Here is a 20,671-nt window from a genome sequence, read left to right as displayed (position 1 = left end):
GAGTCATAAGGCCAGACAGGGGCACTTCCAATTTATTTTGCGCCACCTGCAATGGCCTTCTGGCTTTCACAGAGCCAGATAGCAATTATGGCCTTGGAAATAGTGTCTCTTAAGATGATATCTGATAGGGCTGGGACATATTTATTTATTTTTATTCATTTGAATTTATAAAGCACCAAACGGACCCCTGGGGCATCGTGGCGCCGTTACAGAATACTTGCTTAAAAGAACAAAATTAAACATTGAGCTCACAGAATAAACAGTTTACCAATTTACATAACAGCAGTATATCAGCTCACAGAATAATAGTTTACATATTAACAAAATAGTAGTGCATGGCGAGCAACTGAGAGTAGTACAATAGTGTGATATAGTAGTAGCAGTGAAAATAATGTAAGCATTAGGTGGGGAGGCTTGGCGGAAAAGTTGTTTTTGAGGGCCTTGCGGAATGAAGTGAGGGATGGCGGGTGGTAGCACGTTCCAGTTTTTGGGAGCTAGGACAGGAAAGCTGGAGCCTCCCGCTTTGTCGTTTTAAGGTATGGACTGCAAGTTGGTTGCAGTGTTGGGTCCGCTTGGGTCCATTTGAGGTGGCTCAGTGAATAACTTCGGATAGGTAGGGAGGTGCTGTTTGGGACAGGCAGGAGTGTGTGATAGAGCGCGTTTTAAAGAGAATGCGTTCTCTTACAGGGAGCCAGTGGGCATCCAGTCTAGCTTCGGAGATCTGCTCTTTCTTAGGGATGCTGAGGACTGCTTGGAGTGCGTTGTTTTGTGTGGTTTATAGTTTCTTCATGTTTTTAGCTGATGTGCCTAGGAATAGGATGTTGCAATAGTCTAACTTTGCACTCACCGTAGCTCAGGCTATAGATGGGCAGTTTTTTGGGGAAAGGTAGGGTTTAACAGCGTTAATTATCTTTGTATTTAAAGCAGCAGAAGAGGTGATAGCGTTCACTTGACCAGAGAGTGTGGAGTCTAGGTATACCCCTAATGTTTTGGCTGCCACAGCGGTAGTAATGGTTGTGTTGTCAATTTTGAAGGATGTGCATTTACCATCCATTTTCTGAAGAATTTGTTTGGGACCTACCAGTAGTATTTCGGTCTTGTCTCCATTGAGGCATGAGCCATTCGCCGCCATCCAAGCCTGGATGATGGCATAGGTCTGATTGAATGTGGCTGCATCTTGATGGTAGGAACCAGTGAGTGGGAGAAGAATTTGTGCATCGTCAGCGTAATTTGTATACGCTATGCCATGATCATCAAGGTCATTGAAGAGGGGGAGGGTTCCACAGAGGCCTATGTGCTGGTGACAGCCCATCCAACAAGAGCTCAAGCTCTACAGGGTCATGGTCCAAGAGAACATGAGTGGCGATGCATACCGCCGGGATATAGGGAACTGGGAAATGAGATTAGCAACAAATCAATCCTCAAAAAGGTTCCATGTACATGCAAAAAATGTGTATAGTTATGTTCCCCCTCGTGTAAAAGCCTCCACAAAGCAACCAGATTAGATTATTGCCCTCAGAACTTTCAAAAAGAATAGGACCAATTTGAAATCCGTAGAAGAGAGCAGGTGCGATTTGTCCACTCTTAGGTCAGGTACGAGGTAAACCCCCCCCCCTCTCACCCCCCACTATGGGCTGTTCTTCAGTCAAAGGGACAATCTCCTCCAAGAAGTCAGCCAAAAACTCATCCCGTTTATCAATAAGGGCATAAAGCGCTATAATTGTCAACAGGTGACCAAATAGCAAGTCTTTGACTCCTACAAATCTGCCCCTTGGGTTGCTTTTGGCCTCCAACTCAACAAAGGAAACATCCAGAGCAAACAAGATCTGTCCCACCCTGCTTGGTGGCTCAGTCCCCCACCCTTCTTGGTGCCGCAAGAGGCGAAAATATGCCCAGGAAAATGTCAGCTGCCCAGTATATACAAATCGGAGGGACACAGGCATATCTCCTGTAGCATGGCAATGGAACAGCTCTTCTCCTGGAGCCTCTGCTGGGCCGACTTACACTTGCTACATGAGTTCAGCCCTTGCACTTTGATACTTTGAGTGAGCACCTTGAACCTGGATATTTGGGTGGGGGGACATTAAAACAAACCCCAACCTGAATAGCTGCCAGCACCCTACCAACACCAGGCATAATACAGCCCCCACTGTACTGTCCCGCATCCAATTTCAGCCAACTTATAACAAACTCCCTCCCCCATCCCAGACAAACAAAAAAGGAAAAAAATAAATAAACACATTCATGCGGCTGCTTAGTCCACCCGTTTGCTTAAATATAGGCGCATAGACTGGAGACCAGGCTTTTCGACGACAGAACACAAGAGAAACCAAAAGCCACCAACTACTGCAGGCAGGTTTCCTTCACTTAAGCCCCAAGCGTCCAACAGGCTTACTCGCTTTACCAGCCCTCGACCACAATCTCCTCTGTGGCTCAGGGACACTTTGCTTCGGTAGGGCAGGCGAGACATCCCATCAGCAGGAGGGTTGGCAACCCACGATGACAGCAAGTACTCGGCCTCCTGAAGTGATGCTATTGACCACTGCTTCCCCTCAATAGTGAGGAATAAGGAAGTAGGGAATCCTCATATGTAACAAATGCCCTTCTCCCTGAGCCGCATGGTAAGCAGGCAGAGTGCCCTACATTTTTGAATCATGGCGGCTGTCAGGTCCTGAAATAGCTGAAGATCCGCACCCCAAAACGTCACAGCCGATTTAGTACACGCTGCATCCAGGATTTGTTACAAAAAGAGAAGAAATGAACTCTGCTGAGATTGCCAGGCAGTAGACTCGAGCCCTCCCCCAGAGTCCCATGAAGACAATGGGTTTGATCCAATTACACCACTGCGTCGTCAGGCAATCTCAGAAGAAACCAGAAGCAGCACGATCAGCATCATCAACAGAGCTGGGAATGCTGCACAGTCTGACATTAACGGTTCTCAATATCCTCCTCCTCACACCTCTCCTGATTCAGAAGGCGCTGGGATGAGTCGGTCGATTCTAGGGTCTGCTTGCGGATGGAGTCTTCAATCTCCCCAATACGCTGTTTTGCTTCCAACACCCCCTCAATCAAGACTAACTACTTTCGAGATCAGATCAGGTACGCTATTCTGGAATTCTCACTTCAACCCCATTAGGTTAGCCAAGTCTAGTTTGGTAGCAGGCAGAGCCATATCCTCTTCCCTATCCTGAGGACAGTGCACCAATGCCACTGCAGTGTCGGTTTTAGGCTCCCCCTCAGAATGGAGCAGAGATGCAATGTCACCGCTTCTAGGGGTCTTCCCTTGCTTTGCCATTCCAGCACCAAGCAAATAGATCCAGGAAGGGGACCACAGGAACTCCAATCCCCATAGGAGTCAGCAGACACCAGGTACATCCCCCTGAGCTTGCAGTCAGCGCCACCGTTGCAGAGACCACACTACCCTGTGGTACAACACAGATGGTCAGACTATGGCCTTAGAGGGTGTGCACAGTACACCCCTACGTGAAGATCTAAAAGCAGCAGTCTTGAGAATTCAGACCCCGGCGAAGCACAAACTCCTCCAGACGGCGGGAACGCTGCACTCCAGCGCACAGGGACTCGCCAGCCCATGGATCAGCAGGCAAAAGTCGTCCAGGGCGCACGATAAGCTGTCCAATAAGGTAGGCCCAAGGAGGGGGGTCCAGATGCAAGTCCCGGGTCAGAGCTCACCCAGTTGCCTGCGTTCTGATCCAGGCCGGCCGCACGCCCAGGACATAGATTGCAGGCACCATATTTGATTTGCCACGTCGGCACTCTGTGGTCGGAGGCCCGTAACTCTGCAATTCGGGGGGCAACGTGGTCTGTAGTATAACCCCCCACATGCTTCAACAGTTACCCAACAGGAGCAGCGCGAGAACTTGGGGAGCGTGAAGCAGCAGGCCCGGCGCAGTGCAGAGCCGAGCGCTGCTTTTTTGTCATGACATACCACTGCCACATTATAATTTACATGCATTTATTCAACAGCCCAACCTTTTTTGCCGCCTCCCCCTCCTCCTCCCTGAAAAGACATTTCACACAACAAAATGACAATAGGAGCTTTAGAAGTTACTCTGGGGATCTCAAGGCCAGCTAGTGGCTTACCTGTCCTGGGAAGAGGGAGTACTCTTTCAGCTCAGAAAGATCTACAGGCACTTGCATGCCTGAGGAGTGCTCCAGGTCACCCTCCAAGACCACAGACTTGGCATTGAGCTTCCCGTTGCTGTCACAGCCAATCTGACCGAGCAGTGTGACAGGCTCCTACAAGAGAGAGGGGCAGTTTTAGCTGAAACCTTAGGGAGAAACACAAATTAACCAATTTTGGTTAACCACATTAAGGTTCCCTAAACATCCTTAATAAAATAAAGTACCCTGTTACCAAACATTCCAAGTCGGATGGTATAACACAAGTTATAGAACATGCAGAACTTGAATTGGTCTAGCAGCAAGATGGGTTGCCTTACTGGCTACACCACTACCCTGCCTATGAAACCAGATGGACTATACCTTCAACAGGCGCTTGCTGCTAAATTTGCAACTGAAAGCATAGCTCTAGGAAACACTGAGCAATAAGAAATACCACATACATTGAGCTAGGTGCTCACCTCTTTGTCCAACAGCTCTCTTTAAATAATAGTTCAGTGCAGTATCATTCCATTCTTTGGGTTTATTTATGAATGTCCAGGTACATTTCCCTACAAAATGATTCGGTCCTGGAATGTTCATACAGATGTGTCTACACCAAACTAATCTAAATACCGTCTCTGTACGCAACCAGACATTCGGTAGGTAAGAAGACCATAACCAATCCCATCAAAACTTTTAGAGAGATGAACACATTTATGACAATGGGTGCAAACAGAAAACTATTTATGACACAAATATACGGAATATGGAAAGGGAATCCTAAATATCAGGCCTGCCCACATCTCACAACCCTGACAGGCCCCTCACTTGGGATGCATGGCACTGCAGATAATTATTCAAGAAGTGGCCAGTTGGTTCCTGTCAAGCAGCCTGTTAGGAGTGATTATCATCTCCAACCCATTCGCGAACAAGGTTATAGACGCTGGGTCTTATCAAACTCTCACAAGATAACGAAAGCAGAGCAGTAGCACACACTTCAAGAGGACAGGGTCTTCTGTGTAAATACAGTTAACACATACAGACGAGTAATGAAGCAGCACAAGTATACAATGTGTATTTGGCCTTAACCACACATGCTGGTACAAAAGCATACTATTAGGGCTATGGGCTTTTGGCTAGTGATATTGGACTCTTGGAGAGTAAGAAATGGTGTGCTGTCTATATATGTATAGAATTGAAGCGGAGACACTTTTTATGGCTGGCTAGTAGCTTGCATTTTTGCCCAGATACCATTCACTAGAAACTACACATATATCCACACACACTTAGCAATCTCTAAAAGTGACTAAACATTTGAGCCTTCTAATTGCTTTTGATTGAGCCGATCAAGCCAAGCAAGATTAAAGTGGCAAGAGAGGAGGATAAAAAGCAAAATATGACACTGCCTTAGATAAACAAACGTTCAATGTCTCAAAAGAATCAATGTTCAAGTACCTACTTAGTGGGGATAAAGTCATAATTTTCCCTGCACAAGCATTGCCAAAGCAAACTGAGTAGTAATACAATTCTTAACGCCCCCCCCCCTTAGGAAATCTGGTAGGTAAGCAAGTTGGGGGTAAACCCCAATACCAGGGGTTACCCAGGGATGATTGCTAGACTAGAAATCTACCGACCAGAGTCAGGTAATGGAATAGCTAGGAAGTGGTTGTGTCTTCATGCAATCCCTGTGGGGTGACAAGGGCATTGAAAGTGGTCAGTAAACATGCACCCTGTACTCAGATTTTCGAAGTGACAACCCCTGGGGCAGCCAGAGCTGCAGAGCACACTTCAGTCGCTGGTTCCATTGTTCGGGGGGCGGGGGTGGGGGGGCACGAGGGGGTGTGGACTGGTGCTGAGGTGCAATAGCTTAAGTCAATGTCTGGATTGGGACCAGCTGCAAGGCAGTTCTGATCGCCCGCTTGGGGCAGGTCCTACATACAGGCATGGGTAGTATAGCTCAGTGGCAATGCGCTCGTGTTGGAAGAGCAGAGCAACACAGGTCCAAATCCCGGGTCTGTGCTTAGAAACCTCTTTGGTATTAAGCACCGTATCAAAACCAATTATAATACTTGCAGCTTGACAGACTGGAACACCCAAGGACAGCAGCCACAGCAATTCCCATAAGGACGATGGACCTACAGGACCCAGCAGACGAAGTGTACTGAAGAAACCCTGATCACGGGTCAGCAGGCACAACTCATGGTGGCAAGAAACAGGTTCCAGGAAGGCCCCCCATTACAGATGAGAGCAACAGCAATGCTGCTGGGCCACAAATTAAGATCTACAGAGTCCCAAGATCTAGCTAAGAATGGAGACAGAAGCAGAAGAGGGGATTGGTCAGCGAATGGTCAGCCACTGACGATCCAGGAACATTTCGGAAGCCCACCCACAGAATGACACTGATGCAGAGCACAGGGCCAGTTTGCACTGCTCCAAGAGGAAGGCACCTTCGAAGGTCTTCCCTGACCACAGGAGAGGCGGCAGCAGCAGACACTGCCGATGACTCGGGCAATTCAGATTTTTCTGTGGCAGTCTTGTTGTCTTCACACCCTTGGTACCAGTTGGCGTCTGTCACGCTCACCTGGGTCTCTACGTGAGCAATGGATCCCTCCGGTCTCTTCCTTTCGTTACCCCGAGGCTGGGAAGCTGACCTGCCAAGAGAACGGGTGTTTAGAGGGTTTATGTGAAGAAGGTGCTCCAACCCTCCCTCCGCCCTCCCTGTGTCCCAAGTGAAGTGTATACCCTTGCTTTGGACGTGGCCCACCTTTTGGTTTAGTGTGGCGCGCTCTCCATCCTGTCTCTGCAGGGGCGCAGTAGTCTGGGGGTCCGGGGCTAGTTGCTTCACTAGGTCCTGGTTGTTGGAGAGCGACAGCTGACCTGATGAAACACGCTCTTCGCAGTAGTTGCCCAGTTACTGCACTGAGAATTGTTTGCAAGTTCTGTTAACATGTTTGATTCCTGGAGATCACGTAGCTGCAAATGCAGGTAAGTTCAACTGTGGGCTGAAAGTAAGTTCTGTGATGGCCAGTTACTTCACTGGCTATGCGTGCGTGTCGTGGAGCGAAGAGTGAGTTGACTGAAAATACAATGCACGTTTACTAAAGCCACTGTGGAGTCGGAAGATGCGTCTGGAGAGAAACAGCTGACTGGATGAGGCCGCAGTGAGGAGTATTCCGCTCAGCTTGCACACAGAGGTAAGGAATTCCCCTTTTGGTCATGTGGGAGACAGGAATTAGTTCAATGCGAGAGCTTACTGATTCCAACTTGTTCCTTTTCTTTTGCAGATCGGGTCTGGAGCGTTGGCGTGACTAGCAGATGAGAGGTGCCTGCTTCTATCACGGAGAACCGACAGGTGAGGAATCCAATGGCAGTCCGGGCTGCGGTGAATGTGTGCTCAAGGCTACAGAAAGCACACGAAGCACGGGCTAGTCCCTAGGCGTGGCTTGTATAGGCAGCCACGCCCAGACACTAGAGCACGCTACACAGTTCCATACAGTTCCTGGCTGTTACACAGGCATCCATGTTGAAGATACAAGAAGTAGCTGGAAATAAAGGCTATGCCAGAATAAGGTTATGTGAGGGAGATGCACTTCTATGATTGCATAAATGACGTTTTGCTTGCCAGGCCTTTAACCATTTAGCCCCTATTTGTGCTTTACACGTTCCCTCATGTGTGTGCTAGTGAGGAATGGGCCCCTATGCTAGTTCCCATGACAGCGACCTCTCATATGGCTGTGAGGCTCCTCTTATCCACATTCCAGGCTGTGGTGTACTCTAGCCTACCGATGGCAAATATCTGGACTATTCAAACAGGTAAGGGCTGCCCACTCATGGATAGCCACAAACCCCGCATCTGCACAGCAACAGCAAATTCCGGGGAAGGCTGTACATCGGGACTAGAAAGTCCCAAACCCAGTTGGTAACTGGTACAGTCACAAAGGTGCTTACCCGCGAGGGCAGGGCTACCCAGTTAAAGTGCATTCCCTTATATGGAATTTCCTAACCTCAGTGCATGCAGACAGCCAAAAAGATGCCAAAGGCCAGCGCTTAGACCGCAGGGAGCAGTCATTTTTAGTATATCCCTCTTCTCGTTCTACACTCCCTCCCGCTCCCTTCGGTCTGCCGACCACTTCCTTCTCACTGTTCCTCCTTCCCCTTGTGCCACATCCCGTTTCCGCTCCTTCCATCGCCTAGCCCCCCTACACTGGAACTCCTTACCTTTCTCACTCTGCTCCATTTCTACCTTTTCCTCATTCCGAACTTCCCTCAAATCTCTCCTTCTCCATTCCCCGCCATGAACCCCCCCCCTGCTCCCCTCCCACCTTGCCTTATCTTCTTGATCATCTCCTTACCCCCCCATTCTCACCCTTCACCTCATCCGTTTCCCTCCTCCTCCTCCTCCTCCTCCTCCTCCTCCCTCCCCGTTCTATTGCACTACTCTCCTTCTCCCCTCCAGTTAATTGCCCTCATTGTTTTGTTGGTATGATTCTCAATTGTGAATTGCTTCTACTGTTACTGTTATAATGTTATTGTCATATGTATCCTGTTAAAGTGTGCAGTGCTTTGGTGTAAAGCGCTATATAAACCAAAATAAATACAACAAATAAAATATCATCCAATAAAAATACAAAAAAGACTGCAATGGAAGTGGACGGGAAAGGTGAGGGAAAAAAAAAAAAAAAAAGTTCACTGCCAGCAGTCTGCTCTAGGGACATCATAAAGGCATATGACATACATTACTCACCATAATCTTATTTCCGATGGTTGAATCTGCTTAGATTCACATGCTGTGCATATAGTCTGACATCTAGTCAGAATCGAGTAGTATTGCATCTTTTTTTCGAAGATCGAAAAGGGACGTTGTTAGGCAGAAACCTGTGCAGTTCCCTTGGGGAACACTGCAAAAGATTTAAGACTACAGGTAGAGCAGTAAACCCCTTTGGTAGCAGCCTGTACCACCCAGATTTACCTGGTAGCTGTGGCTGAGCAGTCAGACTTCTCTCAAGAAGAGTTAGGCAGTATGCAAAGTATACACAATATGTACTCAGACACAATAGCACAAGCAAACACTGACCAGAGCTTGGTTTCAAAAGTATATAGTTATTTATTTTAAAATACACATCAGATAAAAACACTCTAGCAAAATATAGTAAAAACACTTCAAACACAGTTATAATGCAAGCAGTTCCAACCCTTACTCCTATCTAGACAACTCTAAGTTAACACCACATAATTAAAACAGAGGTGAGCGCTTAACGTTAGATGACACTCTAGTAGGTTAAGGAAAGGGGTAAAAAGAAACAGAAATGGGTTAAACACACCACTCTAAGATCCAGAACACTTGCAATAGGCTCAAAGAAGCACAAAGTCACAGGTGAGCAAAAGTCACTAGGCAGGGCCCACTCTTAGAGTAGCCGGAGCGAAAATGTGCCCAAGATCACACTGTTATTAGGGATTCAAAGTCTTGCAAAGAGTTAGAAAGAGTGTAGAGTGGCTTAGAAAGTTTAGCCAGGGTATTCCAGGCACTCCCAGGTTCGAAAGCCGGGGGCTAAATCTACCCCGTACAGTCGGTGGCAAGGGAAGCCAGGCGGAACACGGTACCTTAAGCGGAAAGGATCCTCCAGCGGTGGCAGTTGTTCCAGGCAGTGGCAGCAGGGCTCGACGTCGGTCAGGGGAGAAGAAGTTCTCGCTGAAGAGCAGAAGAAGAGGGTCGTTGCACTGCCCGGGAAGAAACCAGCCGCGGGGGTCCTCCGGTTGAAGGGTTGTACCGACTTTCGTGGTTTGGGGTAAAAGTGGTGGGGTTCCGGTTGCCGGGGTGCTTGGCACTGGCAAGGCGGCCACGAGATACCTCGAGAAGCGAAAAGAAGGCGAAAACTGGTTGTCCCCACCAGTCAAGGGAAGGAGCCACTCCGTTAAGAGTTCTCCTCGGTCGTCGGGAAAAGTGGTGAGACGGTTCAGCAGGGCTCCACCGGGTGGTGTCGTCGAAGCAGGTCGGCTCAGCTCTCCCCTCGTCGGATTCTTGGTCCTGTGGCGACTTCTGAAGTCCCAGTCCCCAAAGCCCTGCTTTTATGCAGCAAACCCCCATTCACCCAGCCTAGCTGTCACTCAAACATGCTAAGTGGTGAGCCGGCCGGCTCACCACTTGGGCCAATCAGGACGGAGTGCGACTTGAGTTACCTAGGTAACTCAGTCCAGGGTGCCTAAACCCCCCTCCACCCCTCCTAAGTACCCCAGACAGAGTGGCACCACTTTGGAGGGCTTCTGTGGAGAAGCCCGCCAAAAGTGGAACAAAGGGCTCCACTTTGGGTCAGAGTTACAGAGGCGAACACCAACGCCATTTTAGAATCAAGTTTTGGCAAAAAGTCCCAACCGGAGTTATAAAAATAAATATATAAACCGGTGGTATGTTTAAGGCTACCGTAAATAAATAATTAAATGTGTTAGCCTAAAACAATGGGAAATCCCATAGGAAAATATTCGCGGTTGAATATAAAACGTAGTTTCCACTGCCACCAGCCAAAACTCGATCAGGGGGGACGGAGACGTGCCCCCTCGACTAACAGACCCTGGGGCAATCGAATTGCCCCAGCCAGTACGTCCACAATATGATGGTTTGTACTGGTTCTGTTCAGGATTCAAGACTAGCAAAGTCTTTGGTGACTTTACATGCCCTGGGAGACAGTAGTCAGTCCCAGGGTATGGAGTCTATGTTGGGGAGTCCCTAGGACACCCCTGGGTCACGGCACAGAGGGTGCTGTGTAACCCACATCACAAAAATACATGGGGCCCTATGGAGTAAAAAGACCCCATAGCCCATTCAACACAAGGTTTGTCCAAGATAACACAGTTCAACATGTCCAAGAGTGAGGGTAAAAGAGTCTCACTCTTGGCAGGAGAAAAAATTAAACCCCAGAAATCCAGCAAAGCTGCTGGGGGACTCACTAGGGAGGGAAATTCAGCCTAAACAGAGAATTCTCCCTAACACTCGCCCCCCCCAGACTAAGGGACAGGAGGATTTAATCCACTCCTGGATGAACCTCATACCTCTAGTCGATGATATACATCCTAGAGAGTCCATCAGCATTTTGATGGTGACACCCTGACCTGTGCTCAATGGTGAAATCAAACCCTTGCAGGCAGATTGACCATCTCAATAGTTTTGGATTTTCCCCTTTCATTTGCATTAACCATCTCAAGGGTTGGTGGTCAGTCTGAATAACAAAAGTAGAACCATACAAGTATGGCCTAAACTTCTTCAGTGCCCACACAATGGCAAAGCATTCTCTTTCGATAGTTGCCCACCTTGTCTCAGGATCCTTCAGTTTCCTACTGATGAAGCAAATGGGGTGCTCCCTACCCTTCTCATCCAGTTGGCTTAGAACTGCACCTATACCTACATTGGAAGCATCAGTTTGTACAATGAAAGGTTGGTGGTAGTCAGGAGCTCTCAATACTGGAGCTTGGCAAAGAGCTCTCTTCAGTTTTTCAAAGGCCTGATTGCACTCCTCATTCCATTTTACCTTTTTAGGGAATTTGGGAGAGGAGATTACATTCAGTGGAGAAGCTATGGTCCCATAGTTCTCAATGAAATTCCTGTAATATCCAGTGAGGCCTAGAAAAGCTCTCACTTGGGTTTGAGTAGTTGGTGTTGTCCAATTTTGCACAGCTTCAATCTTGCTGGGCAAAGGCCTTATTTCTCCACCTCCTACCTCATGTCCAAGGTAGACCACTTTACTTTGACCAATCTGGCACTTACTGGCTTTGATTGTCAAATGGGCCTGTTCCAGAGCCTGCAACACATGTCCTAGGTGGTTCATATGTTCTTCCCAGGAGTGGCTGAAGACTGCAATGTCATCCAAGTATGCCATGCAGAAATCTTCCATCCCAGCCAGAACTTGGTTCACCATCCTTTGGAATGTGGCAGGTGCATTTTTTAGTCCAAAAGGCATGACCTTAAACTGGTACAAGCCAACTGGGGTCGAAAATGCAGTTTTCTCCTTGGCATGGTCTGTCAGGGCTATTTGCCAATAGCCTGACGTCAGGTCAAACGTGCTGAGGTACTTGGCTGCACCAAGTTTATCCACCAACTCATCTGTCCTGGGCAAAGGGTGGGCATCAGTCTTGGTGACTGCATTTAGAGCTCTATAGTCCACACAGAATCTCAAATCTTTGGATCCTGCCTTTGGTACTAACACAACTGGGCTAGACCATGGACTAGTAGAGGGCTCTATTACCCCGAGATCAAGCATCTTCTTGACCTCTCCTTTGATGTGGGCTCTGATATGTTCTGACATTCTGTATCCTCTGCTTTTGACTGGCAGACAGTCACCAGTGAGTATCTCATGCTGGCCCCAAGGGGTCAAGCCTGGTGACAGTGAGAACAGGGAGGCAAACTGATTTAACATAGATTTGCACTCCTCTTGTTGCTCAGGTGTCAGGTCTGAAGAGAGGTTGACTCCTTCAACTTTCTCATCTAAAGGCACACCTCTGAGGAGATCAGGGAGAGATTCACTCTCTTCTTCCTCTGCAGCTGACGCTAGAAGCAAGGCTCCTACATCAGGTCTGGAGATGTATGCTTTTAGTCGGTTGGTGTGGAAGACTCTAGGAGCTTCCCTGGGTCTGCCCAGATCCACCAGATAGTTGACCTCTCCAAGTTTTCCCACAACCTTGAAGGGTCCCATCCATTTGTCTTGCAAGGCCCTCTGCCTTGTTGGGAGCATAACTAGAACTAGCTGGTCTTGAGTAAACTCAACCATGTTAGCCTTCTGGTCGTGCCAATGTTTGACCAGGGCTTGACCAGCTTTCAAGTTGTCACTTGCTTCTGCCATCATGTGTGACATTCTCCTCCGGAGACCTATCACATAGTCAGTCACTCTGACTGGCTTGAGGGGAGGAGCACCTTCCAATCCCTCCTTAATCAGGGCCAATGGACCTCTGACTGGATGGCCATAGAGAAGCTCAAAGGGAGAATAACCTACTCCCTCCTGAGGGACTTCTCTATAAGCAAAGAGAAGGCATGGCAGTAGAAGGTCCCACTTTTTCTTAAGGGGTTCTTCTAAAGCACCTATCATGCTCTTCATGGTTCTGTTAAACCTTTCAACCAACCCGTTTGTCTGAGGGTGGTATGCGGTTGAGAACTTGTAGGTAACTCCACAGGTTTTCCACATGGCTTTCATGTAGTGGGACATAAAGTTTGACCCCCTGTCAGAGATTACCTCCTTAGGAAACCCAACCCTGGTAAAAATACCAAGGAGGGCCTTAGCCACAGCCGGAGCTGTAACAGTCCTCATAGGAATTGCCTCAGGGTACCTAGTAGCATGGTCTACTACAACAAGGATAAACCTGTTGCCTGAGGAGGTTGGAGGATCAAGGGGACCAACAATGTCAATCCCTACCCTCTCAAATGGGACTCCCACAACTGGGAGAGGCACTAAAGGTGCCACATTCTTGGAACCAACCTTACCAGAAGTCTGGCAGGTATGGCAGCTCTTACAATATCTATCTACTTCAGCCCCCATCTTTGGCCAATAAAAGTAGAGTGAGAGCCTTTCCTTGGTCTTCTTGAAACTCAAGTGACCAGCCAAAGGTATCTCATGGGCTAGTTGTAAGAACTGTTGTCTGTTCTCTTGTGGGACTACAAGGCGTTTGTAGTCTCCAGGTTCAGACTCAGTGGGTTCACTGTAGAAGAGGCCATCTTCCCAGTGCAACCTATACTTCCCAGGCTCTTGCCCATCAGCTTGAGAAGCTGCCTGGTGGCGGAGACCTTCCAGAGTTGGACATTCTCTTTGCCCCTTACGAAAAGCTGCCCTGCTAGGCCCACCTTCTGCCAGTAACGACTGCAGCTCAGGATGGTCCTCAGGGTCCAAATCTCCAATAAGGTTGGGGCCTCCTTCTAGCTCTTCCTCAGAGTCTAGCTCAACCACACAGGGTTGTACCTCCCTCTCAGCCTCAGCTGGAGGTGGAGTTACAGGTGTAACTTTGGACAACCTAGGGGAAGTCCTTGTTGGAAGCACTGGAGGGCTTGCTGCTGGCTTTTTCCTAGGAGTCTTGGGTTGCCCCTTTGCTCTTGATCTGGTAGTTACTGCAGTAAGTTGCTCCAGTGGGAGAGGAGTGATTTCTGTCATCATCTCCTGAGATAACCCTCTCAGGGTTTTCTCCCTTGCAGGTTTTGTGAGTTCCTGGAACCTTTTGCTAGGAGGTCTGGGGGTATGAGATACAACTCCAAGAGCTTTGAGGTCATTACCCAACAGAACCCTACCTGGCACTTCACATTGTACACTGACAGGTATTTTTACAGCCATATCATTACATTGGATGAGAACTGGTAACTGGGGACACATCTGCACAGGCCCACCAGCTAACTTGGTGAGGCATTTGGGTGCCTTAGCAACATCCTCTGCCTTGAAAAATGATTCATCCACCACAGTTATGCTGGCTCCAGTGTCCCTAATGGCAGGAGTCTCCTGACCATTCACCTGGACACTGTCCTTATAATACTCTTTAGTATTATCTGGGATAGAGTTATAGACATCTAAATTCTGTTGCTCCCACAACCCCAGAGAGACTAAAGAAACACTAGCTGAGACTCCAGTGGGTTCATCAGCTAGTAATAGAAAGTTTCCACTTGCCATATGTACTTCCTCTTCTGGAGCGAAGGCTAAGGAGGCAAGCTGGACCCCTGAAGGTTTACCCTTACATCTGGGATCTCCTTTCACATGGTCAGTAGCCTTACAAACAAAGCATGAGCCAAAGGCTCGCTGGAATGGAGGCTTGTTCTGACCTCCTTCTGGTCTGGGACCAGAAGGTACACTAGCCTGATTTGGTTTCCCTTGGGGCTTACCCTTATAGTTTTGTTTGGGGCCCTCTTTGGAATTTGTAGTATTAGAATTCTCTTTGGAGTCCTTTTTAGACTGTTTCTCCCCATCCTTCTTCTGAGTTACCCCAGAATCCTTGTGAGTGGCCCTGTTGGCAACCCACAAGTCAGCAGCCTTAGCTAGCCTCCGGGAAACCAATTCCCTGGAATCAGCCAAGTGTTGTCTGAGCTCAGGAGAGCAGGCATCATAAATAGTCTCCAACATAAACAAATTCTTCATACCTTCATAAGTGTTCACCTTGTAACCCTTAATCCATCCCTCTAAGTTTTTCAAACATTCACTCACCCAGGTAGCCCAAGGGGTACCATCATGCTTTTTGAGGTTCCTAAACCTCTTAAGATACTGGGAAGGGGTCTTCCCAAACCTAGCTATCAAAGCTAGTTTCACACATTCATAGTCCTTCCTATCCTCCTCCCCCATCTCCATTACCACATCAGTTGCAACAGGGGGAAGCCTAGAGAACAACCAGGTGAGTAAGTCATTTCCTGTGATGTTCTGGAGCCCATGATTATATTCAAACAGAGACAACCAATCCAACACATCCAACTTAGGCTCATACATACCAACCAATTCTTTAGGCATCCGGGGTCTTTTAGGACTGGAACTTCTAGAGGAGCCAGAGAGAGAAACATTCTCAACAGATAATTTCTTCATTTCTAAGTCATACTTGAGCTCCATTTCCCTTAGCCTTAGTTCTTTGTCAGTTTGAGCATTAAGTTTCTTATACTCCAATTCTAGTTTCATTTTCTCCAGTTCAAAGTACTGAGGACTAAATGTGGGACCTGGTAAAGGTCCAGTAGGTACAGCAGGTAGAGCAGGCAGAGGCCTAGGGGGGACAGTTACAACAGCCTCACCCTCCTCTTCTGACTCTTCCTCAGAATCATCAACATTTTGCTCCATGTTAACTTCAATACTGTCATCTACAGTGGCTGGAGTGGTAGGTTCCTCTGAACCATCACCCAGACTTTGGTTAGCTAACAATCTTTCAATCAGCTCCATTTTCTTGCCCTTAGTCAGGAGATCCTTATGTTTACAGAGCACTCTTAAACAATCAGCAGTTTTGGCTGCAAGGGACTCTTGACTATAGCTTTCTATAACTGACATGTTAGAGGTTTTACTTTTTCAGTGCTAAGCTTTGTGGTTAGTTGCACTAAGGTATCTAAAGCACAATAAAATGTATACTCAATACAAATCCCACCGCTGTACACCAGTGTTAGGCAGAAACCTGTGCAGTTCCCTTGGGGAACACTGCAAAAGATTTAAGACTACAGGTAGAGCAGTAAACCCCTTTGGTAGCAGCCTGTACCACCCAGATTTACCTGGTAGCTGTGGCTGAGCAGTCAGACTTCTCTCAAGAAGAGTTAGGCAGTATGCAAAGTATACACAATATGTACTCAGACACAATAGCACAAGCAAACACTGACCAGAGCTTGGTTTCAAAAGTATATAGTTATTTATTTTAAAATACACATCAGATAAAAACACTCTAGCAAAATATAGTAAAAACACTTCAAACACAGTTATAATGCAAGCAGTTCCAACCCTTACTCCTATCTAGACAACTCTAAGTTAACACCACATAATTAAAACAGAGGTGAGCGCTTAACGTTAGATGACACTCTAGTAGGTTAAGGAAAGGGGTAAAAAGAAACAGAAATGGGTTAAACACACCACTCTAAGATCCAGAACACTTGCAATAGGCTCAAAGAAGCACAAAGTCACAGGTGAGCAAAAGTCACTAGGCAGGGCCCACTCTTAGAGTAGCCGGAGCGAAAATGTGCCCAAGATCACACTGTTATTAGGGATTCAAAGTCTTGCAAAGAGTTAGAAAGAGTGTAGAGTGGCTTAGAAAGTTTAGCCAGGGTATTCCAGGCACTCCCAGGTTCGAAAGCCGGGGGCTAAATCTACCCCGTACAGTCGGTGGCAAGGGAAGCCAGGCGGAACACGGTACCTTAAGCGGAAAGGATCCTCCAGCGGTGGCAGTTGTTCCAGGCAGTGGCAGCAGGGCTCGACGTCGGTCAGGGGAGAAGAAGTTCTCGCTGAAGAGCAGAAGAAGAGGGTCGTTGCACTGCCCGGGAAGAAACCAGCCGCGGGGGTCCTCCGGTTGAAGGGTTGTACCGACTTTCGTGGTTTGGGGTAAAAGTGGTGGGGTTCCGGTTGCCGGGGTGCTTGGCACTGGCAAGGCGGCCACGAGATACCTCGAGAAGCGAAAAGAAGGCGAAAACTGGTTGTCCCCACCAGTCAAGGGAAGGAGCCACTCCGTTAAGAGTTCTCCTCGGTCGTCGGGAAAAGTGGTGAGACGGTTCAGCAGGGCTCCACCGGGTGGTGTCGTCGAAGCAGGTCGGCTCAGCTCTCCCCTCGTCGGATTCTTGGTCCTGTGGCGACTTCTGAAGTCCCAGTCCCCAAAGCCCTGCTTTTATGCAGCAAACCCCCATTCACCCAGCCTAGCTGTCACTCAAACATGCTAAGTGGTGAGCCGGCCGGCTCACCACTTGGGCCAATCAGGACGGAGTGCGACTTGAGTTACCTAGGTAACTCAGTCCAGGGTGCCTAAACCCCCCTCCACCCCTCCTAAGTACCCCAGACAGAGTGGCACCACTTTGGAGGGCTTCTGTGGAGAAGCCCGCCAAAAGTGGAACAAAGGGCTCCACTTTGGGTCAGAGTTACAGAGGCGAACACCAACGCCATTTTAGAATCAAGTTTTGGCAAAAAGTCCCAACCGGAGTTATAAAAATAAATATATAAACCGGTGGTATGTTTAAGGCTACCGTAAATAAATAATTAAATGTGTTAGCCTAAAACAATGGGAAATCCCATAGGAAAATATTCGCGGTTGAATATAAAACGTAGTTTCCACTGCCACCAGCCAAAACTCGATCAGGGGGGACGGAGACGTGCCCCCTCGACTAACAGACCCTGGGGCAATCGAATTGCCCCAGCCAGTACGTCCACAATATGATGGTTTGTACTGGTTCTGTTCAGGATTCAAGACTAGCAAAGTCTTTGGTGACTTTACATGCCCTGGGAGACAGTAGTCAGTCCCAGGGTATGGAGTCTATGTTGGGGAGTCCCTAGGACACCCCTGGGTCACGGCACAGAGGGTGCTGTGTAACCCACATCACAAAAATACATGGGGCCCTATGGAGTAAAAAGACCCCATAGCCCATTCAACACAAGGTTTGTCCAAGATAACACAGTTCAACATGTCCAAGAGTGAGGGTAAAAGAGTCTCACTCTTGGCAGGAGAAAAAATTAAACCCCAGAAATCCAGCAAAGCTGCTGGGGGACTCACTAGGGAGGGAAATTCAGCCTAAACAGAGAATTCTCCCTAACAGACGTAGACATGGGCGTGACTTGTAGTGTACCCAAAATCCTTTGTGCGCCGAGGTCCCACCAGTTGTTTTTCTTCTGCTGTGAGAATGCGCGAGTACAGAAGAGAGAAGGCATAAGATGTCTATGTTCCTTCTTCTTCAAGAGGGGAGGAAGGGTGGGCACATGTGAAACTAAGCAGATACAGCTATCAGAAATGTGATTACGGTGAGTAATGTTTGCCTTCTGATGCTTATGAATCTGCTTAGAATCACATGCTATGTATAGACAGCAAGCAGTACCCAGAGATGGTGGTGGGATGTGTGAAGGAACAGTAGTAAAGGCATGTCTTCGCGCTGCTTGTCCCACTTGAGAATCAGAGATAGGAGTCTGTGTCTAAGCAGCAGTGTTGGGTGAAAGTGTGAACAGAGCTCCAGGTTTCTGCTTTGCAAATGGAATCTAGAGGAACATTTGCAATGAATGCTATGGTAGCCCTTCTGCCCCGAGTAGTGTGTTCTCTAGGCGTAAAGGGTAGATCACAAGCCATTTGGAAATCGACTATTTAGAGACCGGGTCGCCTTCTCTACTAGCTGCCACAGAGACAAAGAATTGGTTTGTCTTTCTCAGTGGCTTTGTTTTTACGAGGTAGTAAATTACTGTCCTCTTCACATCGATAGCTCAGGGGCAACGTGCTCGCCTTTGAAGCGAGACACGGAGCAACACAGGTTTGATCCCCGGGTCTGCAAATAGAAACCTCTGGGTATTAAGCGTGTTATAAATAACATCACATCCAGTGTGTGGAGGCTTCTTTCTGGCAAGTTAGTGGAGCTTTGGAAGAAAGCTTTAAGTTCGATTGACTGATTTCCATCGAACTTCGAAATGGATTTAGGCACAAAAACCACCTTGGCTTTGTGAATAGTCACAAAGGGATCTTGAACTGAAAGGGCCTGCAGTTCACTAACACTACTTATTGAAGTAATGGCCACTTGGAAGGCAGTCTTATAGGTGAGGGCCTTAAGGTTAGCCTTGTACATGGGCTCAAAAGGAGGCCTCATGAATCTGGTAAGGACAACATTCATGTCCAATCCGAGTACGTCCATGCATTTCTGAGCGAGTTGAAGGTGTCCAAACTATGACTCCAGGAGCCAAGCTGCTAAATTGAGTGTTTGGGGGCACGAATGCAGTATCTCTCTGGTCTTGAGACAGCATGCTGTACGGGCATGGCAGCTTCCTGGGAGGGCAGACTGACATTTCCATGAGATGGGAGACCCAAGGCTGTCAGGCCCACATTTGTGTCACCAGGATCATAGTGTTACAGTAACGCCCATGTCGACGTCCCTTTCGATATCTGAAAAAAGATGCGATTATCACTAGATATCTGACTATATGCGCAGCATGTGATTCTAAGCAGATTCACAAGCATCAGAAAGAATGTTACCAGACAAAGGGGAAAATAAATTGTACTAAGTGTCCCTAGAGTACTGCACTGTAAGGTGGTGGTGCTACAGTAAAACAATACAGGGGCACATGACTGAGGAAAACATGACTTGCCAACACATCCCATCCTTCAAAACCACAAAAGCATTTTGGGCATCTGACTTCTCCCAACACCGCTTGGCACAATCATGATTCCAACATACGTTAAAGAGTTACTCACAATGGTGTCTACTGTACGCCAAGTCCAAAGATCTCTTTCGTCTTACTTATGAAAAACCCCATGGAGGGGGAATGGGCCCAGAGCTTAAGCACAGCAAGGTGCGCTTCCCTTTTACAAATTTGTACACAAGGGTAGGATGTGGGAACACTCTTGACTTGTCGCACCAGATGCTCCAAAATCGCAGTTCCTTTATCCGGAAACAGGACAGTCTAGCTACACTTATTGGGGATGAACGGCGGCCGTTATCGAGGAAAGGGGATTTTGGACTAGGAAAGTAGTGTGACAAAAGGACTACTGTCCTGCAGGAGTGCAACAATGAGTAGTGGCTAAATTGCCTACACCCACACTTCTACGATACAAAAATGATCACAGTCAAAGGAGAAACGGGTGCAGGTAAGGGATATACCTCCGGCGTTGAAGCACAACATGCCCAACCTGCACATCCTCAGCATGTTGATTCAGGCAGTAGCATCTGGTGAACGTGTGCGGTACTGCCCATGGCGCTACCTGGCAAATGTCACTGAGCGGTATGCCCGCCCAAAGGGCCGTCGACACCGAGGACCTTGTAAAATTAGCCTTGGGAGTCGACTTTAAAGGCTTGTTGGATCTTTCGTGGCAGAATGATCTAGTCGACACCCATCTTGTAAGGCCTTGCTTCGAAATAGACTTCCCCTTGTTGAAGGGGCCGAAAGCCACAAAGAGTTGATTA

At 47.9% G+C, this 20,671-nt stretch overlaps 1 protein-coding gene across 2 annotated transcripts in view; it reads right to left on the bottom strand.

Moving 5' to 3' along the window:
- Positions 1-20,671, bottom strand: part of POLA2 (DNA polymerase alpha 2, accessory subunit) — a 910,834-nt gene that overhangs the window by 500,157 nt on the left and 390,006 nt on the right. For both annotated transcript variants that reach the window (XM_069644973.1, XM_069644974.1), the window contains one exon: positions 4,102-4,257. In XM_069644973.1, the coding sequence (XP_069501074.1) occupies positions 4,102-4,257 (156 nt within the window). The remainder of the gene's footprint in view (positions 1-4,101; positions 4,258-20,671) is intronic.

Source organism: Ambystoma mexicanum, chromosome 2p (genome assembly GCF_040938575.1).
Source record: "Ambystoma mexicanum isolate Mex_15411 chromosome 2p, UKY_AmexF1_1, whole genome shotgun sequence".
Taxonomy (NCBI): domain Eukaryota; kingdom Metazoa; phylum Chordata; class Amphibia; order Caudata; family Ambystomatidae; genus Ambystoma; species Ambystoma mexicanum.
Note: the sequence above shows the minus strand (reverse complement) of the source record. Positions and strands in the feature narration are given on the sequence as shown.